The sequence below is a fragment of the Morone saxatilis genome, unplaced genomic scaffold (assembly GCF_004916995.1).
Source record: "Morone saxatilis isolate NCDOM2014 unplaced genomic scaffold, NCSU_SB_2.0 Contig8, whole genome shotgun sequence".
NCBI classification, from domain to species: Eukaryota; Metazoa; Chordata; class Actinopteri; family Moronidae; genus Morone; species Morone saxatilis.
This window is the reverse complement of record NW_023340257.1, coordinates 27,183,615-27,188,300: the sequence shown is the minus strand read 5'-3', so window position 1 is coordinate 27,188,300 and position 4,686 is coordinate 27,183,615. Positions and strand designations below refer to the sequence as shown.

Genomic DNA, 4,686 nt, shown 5'->3' with positions numbered 1-4,686 from the left:
TCAAACTGTGTGTCCGTGGCGTGGCACTGAATTTCCACCTTTCGCACTGAAGAGTCTCTCTATGAACGCCCGAGTCTTTTGGACAGTGTCTGAAACACATGATGACATGAAGCGGTCGTGACGCGGCCGCAGCAAACCCCGAGTCGCGTGGAGTGCGAGGTCCCGCCCAATGCTGCTTGCAGCTTTAATTAAGTATTATTATTGCTACAGTTACTGTTGTTGCTGTTGTCGCTGCTCACTGTCCCCCATCGTTGCTGCTGTCGTCATCATCTTCTTCATGTTCATTAGTGTATTAGTGTAGTTGTTGCTGTCTGTCTCCCTCTCCCTAATAATTATTGATTATTGATTATTGGGTCATTTTAATCCAGTTCCAGGTGTTTCCAGAACTGGAAAACTAGTGTCTAAACTTCCAAGTTTTCCAGGGGTGTGGGAAAGATCTGTGTTACTAAGAGCTACCCACTTGTGATTAGGTCCCCCACCTGTACTCAGTCAGATGGAAAAAAAAACCCACCTGAAGGTGACTCTGGTCCAGTCGGCTCCACACTTGAAGCCCTGAGCGCTGAACATACACACACACACACACACACAGTTATTAGATATCAAGGATCATTACTGTTATTGATCAAGGGTTCTGGAGGTCTAAGGATGAACTCACCTGAAGGTCTGTTTGACAGTGTTGGTGCGCAGGTCGATGATCTTCACCAGGTCGTCTCTGGAGCAGGTGAGCAGCTCGGTGCGGTCGTGGTTCAGGTCCAGAGACGTGACTCTGCCGAGCAGCTCCAGCTCCTGGACTATACTCTCCGCTCTGACAGACACACACACACACACACATTAGCGACTCTCCTCAACCGGACAGAACCCAGCTAGTTCTGATCCACTCTATTCACAGAACATTTTAAAAGCTTGTCGTCTCGCAGACAGACGGACAGATTTCAGACTTTTTACAAATCGTCATCATGACATCGTTATTGATTCGTTTAGTGACATTAAAATCTGATCAAAATAACCCCAACCCAGATTAAAGGGACAATATTCCACAAATAACACGAGGCATAAATTCACTTTGCATTTGGTGTGAACACATCGTTGGGATGAGTGACAACAGATAATCAATCAATCAATCAATCAATCAATCAATCAATCAATCAATCAATCGGACTCACTGACCTGATGTCCCAGAATCGAACTTTCTTATCAAAGTGTCCGCTCATGACGCACTGCTCCGTGCACACAATGTCGTTACAGCTGGAACCAGCAAACACCGTCTTCATACCTGCACAGGTGGGACAGCAGTGATGTCACAGCAGTGATGTCACAATGTACCAACACATGAACAGTACAGTACTCGTCCCTGGTTGCTATGGGAACCAGTAAACAGAGTCCAGGGACGTACAGACTTTGCTGCGGAGGTCCCACAGTTTGAGAGTTCGGTCGTAGCTCCCAGAGACGATGCGAGCGTTGTCCAATAGGAAGCGAGCTGACAGCACCTTCCCGCTGTGACCTGTGAGGGTGTGCTGGAGGACACACACACACACACACACATTAGAGCCTAACACACACTTCCTGTTTGAAATAAAAACAGGCAACTGTACAGTCTCAGTAGAAGAGTGAGATCAGCACTCAGGCCCCGCCCCCTCAGCCTGACGCTCCGTGCTGATTGGTTCTGTGGGATGTCAATCACTGTGGGCCTGCAGGAGCTCTGTACAGGCCCACGCTGTGATGTCACATCCTGTCTGTCAGCAGCTGCTGGGACCACCACTGCACCACTAGAGCATGATGGGAGCAGAGAGCAAGGGCTGCTGGGAGCCAGAGGGCAGCAGGAGAGGACTGTGGGTAATCAGACCTTTTACTGCTCATCATTGACCAATGAGGTTATACTGATAGAGTTTCCTGTTGAACCCACCTGGTTCTGTACGAGACCAAGAGCGATGCATTATGGGAACTCTTTTATGATGTTTATTTTGGATGATACTTACGAACACATGAAGAGCTGTTGAGGGGACTCGAACCTCCGCACACACTCCTGAAGGGGCCTCTGTGTTCTCTGGTGAAGTGCTGAAAGAGTTGGCACTGCGACGCCTGCTGAGGAAGAGGAGCATCGTCACAAACAGTGTAAAGACAGCGCGGAGGTCTTCACTGTAAAGTGTTATAAGGAGTACGGTGCTGCTCTGTTTGTGTCCTGAGGGAAGTTTTGTGCTTTATAAATAACAGCGGGCAGAACGTCAAATAGAGGTTTAAAGTGGGAAAGAGGCGAAGACGTGTGGAAACAGTTGAAAGGATGATCCACCACCTGTGTGACCACATCACACATCTGGCGGTGGCTGTGTGTCCCTGGACCCGGAGATGGGACGCACAGCTGTAAAGACCTTATACAACGAGTCTTAATGACAGCAGCCTCTGCAGATTGTAAAATACCAACTGAATTAATTGAATTATTAAACTGTTAAGTATACCATTAATGCAGTTTTATCCTTTATGTTATTTATATTTAAGTTATTAATCAGTTAGTACAGTAGTTAATACACTGCTCTATTTTAAATTTACCTCAGTAAGTAAAAAGCAGTTCTTTAACGTCATCGACGGCCATTTTGTGCTTATTTTATTAAAGTATTGTTTAAGCTTGTTGGCTCAGCCAATCACAACATAATGTTACGCAACAACTGATCAATAACTGAATTCACAGCTGTTGTGACAACACTGATCAGTTCGATCATCGTGTGAAATATGAACTCTGGTTCCCGATTGGCCGAGCTCACCACCTGTGCCAACCAATCAGCTGTAATTACAGGTGTCAGGTAACAACCATCGACTGTACAGGAGCCTGGGAGGGACAAACACCGGGTCCAACATCACACTGATATCTATCTTTGATCTCTGATTGGTGATTATTAATCAGGACAACAGCACCCACAAACTGCCACTCTATCCACACACTACTACACCATTATTGATTTAGTATTGATTATTGTCTATAATAATCACGTCACTACAAACTTCACTGTGTGTTCACACTGTCAGCAGAATGATCAATAAGTCAGCAGTTTGCCGTGTTTCTCTGCAGACAGCCAATCACAGGACAGCTTCCGCTGCTCCCTCATCCACAGCCATAATCACTAGGACACGCTTCCCTCATCCTCAGCCAATCACAGGACAGCTCCTCATCCCCAGCCATCACAGGACAGCTTCCTCATTCCTCAGCAGATCACAGGACAGCTTCCCTCATCCTGCCAGCCAATGCACAGGACAGCTTCCCTCATCTCAGCCAGATCACAGGACAGCTTCCCTCATCCTCAGCCAATCACAGGACAGCTTCCCTCATCCTCAGCCAAATCACAGGACATGTCCCTCATCCTCAGCCATCAGGACAGCCTCACAAGCATTACGAGCATGCCTCATCCTCAGCCAATCACAGGACAAGCATGCCTCATCCTCAGCCAATCTACAGGACAGCATGCTCCTAGCATCAGTGTCATCCTCAGGGCCGGAATCACAGGACAGCAATGCCTCATCCTCAAGCAATCACAGGCAGCAATGCCTCATCCTCAGCCAATCACAGACAGCTTCCCTCATCCTCAGCCAATCATAGAGCAGCAGATGAGCAGTAAACAGTCCAGCTGAGGATGATGGGAAGGTCTTTAGTTCTGCAGGTATTTGATTTTGTCCTCTAGCGCCATCATCAGGTCAACATTTTAATGTCCAATACTTTGGTTTCTGAGCAAATTCCTGCAGAGCTAAAGAGAGTTAGCAATGTAAGTAATATTCAGTAATATATTGATATAGCCCTGTATCATCTGCGTACATTTGAACATCAGCTCCAAAAAATGCTAAAGAGGACCTAAAATAGAGCCCTTGGGCACTCCGATGGGCAAAAAGCACATTATAAAGTTTAATAGTGAAATTCAATTGCAATAGCTGGGTTTCAACCAGTAGAGGCTGGTCATAGCAAAATATTTATAGCTGCAAAGAGTCAATATGCTGTGAGTTTAGATAATTACACATTTGCATTTTTTTTTTCTTATCAACTCCACAACCCTATTTTTTATACATTTAAATTTATATTTACATTAATCTTTTAACCCTTTCCAGATACTACAGCCACTGCCACTGGTAACTATGGGGTGGAGATCAAATATTGTATTTTGTGTATCAAACCTCTAAAGGAATACATATGAAGTGAATAACTACAAGAAGAAATTGTGTAAAATATATCAAGGAAACTATATTTAGTGAAATAACTGAAGTATTTATTGAAACTAAACTACTAAAAACAAATGTCAGTTATGAGTTTTAATCATTTATTTAATTTTTTCACAAAATATTGGTTGGTTTATTTATATATTTCACACAATTTATTCACATGATTGTTTCACAATGTCTTTTTGTTGCTGCTCTGTAATCCACTCTCATGCAGTTCAGCTTGGTTCCACCAGAGGGCGACAGATTATTATCTTATTATTCCACCACATATGAAACTCTCCTGCTGAATCATCAAAACAAAATATAAAGATCAACTATTATTTAAATCGTAATTGTAAAGTTACTGATCTCAGTTCTGTTCATTTTGCAGTTTTATTGTTAGTATTATTTTTACTGATGATTTTAATTGTCTGATTTTGCCTCAAATCCTCCTGAAATGTGAAAGATTTTGTAACCTTCAGCAATCCTTCAGCAACTCTTCAGCAACCT

At 43.9% G+C, this 4,686-nt stretch overlaps 1 protein-coding gene and 1 non-coding gene across 2 annotated transcripts in view; both read right to left on the bottom strand.

Annotated features, from left to right (window-relative positions):
• The window catches only part of LOC118341419 (autophagy-related protein 16-1-like), a gene marked incomplete at its 5' end in the record, with an annotated part of 2,900 nt that extends 1,287 nt beyond the window's left edge, over nucleotides 1–1,613 (bottom strand). Inside the window, 4 exons of the mRNA XM_035679660.1 lie at nucleotides 512–559; nucleotides 656–805; nucleotides 1,168–1,273; nucleotides 1,394–1,613. Coding sequence (XP_035535553.1) covers nucleotides 512–559; nucleotides 656–805; nucleotides 1,168–1,273; nucleotides 1,394–1,613 — 524 coding nt within the window. The remainder of the gene's footprint in view (nucleotides 1–511; nucleotides 560–655; nucleotides 806–1,167; nucleotides 1,274–1,393) is intronic.
• LOC118342281 lies at nucleotides 1,593–1,865 on the bottom strand. The gene has a single exon (XR_004797470.1).
• Between the last annotated feature and the right edge of the window lie 2,821 nt (nucleotides 1,866–4,686).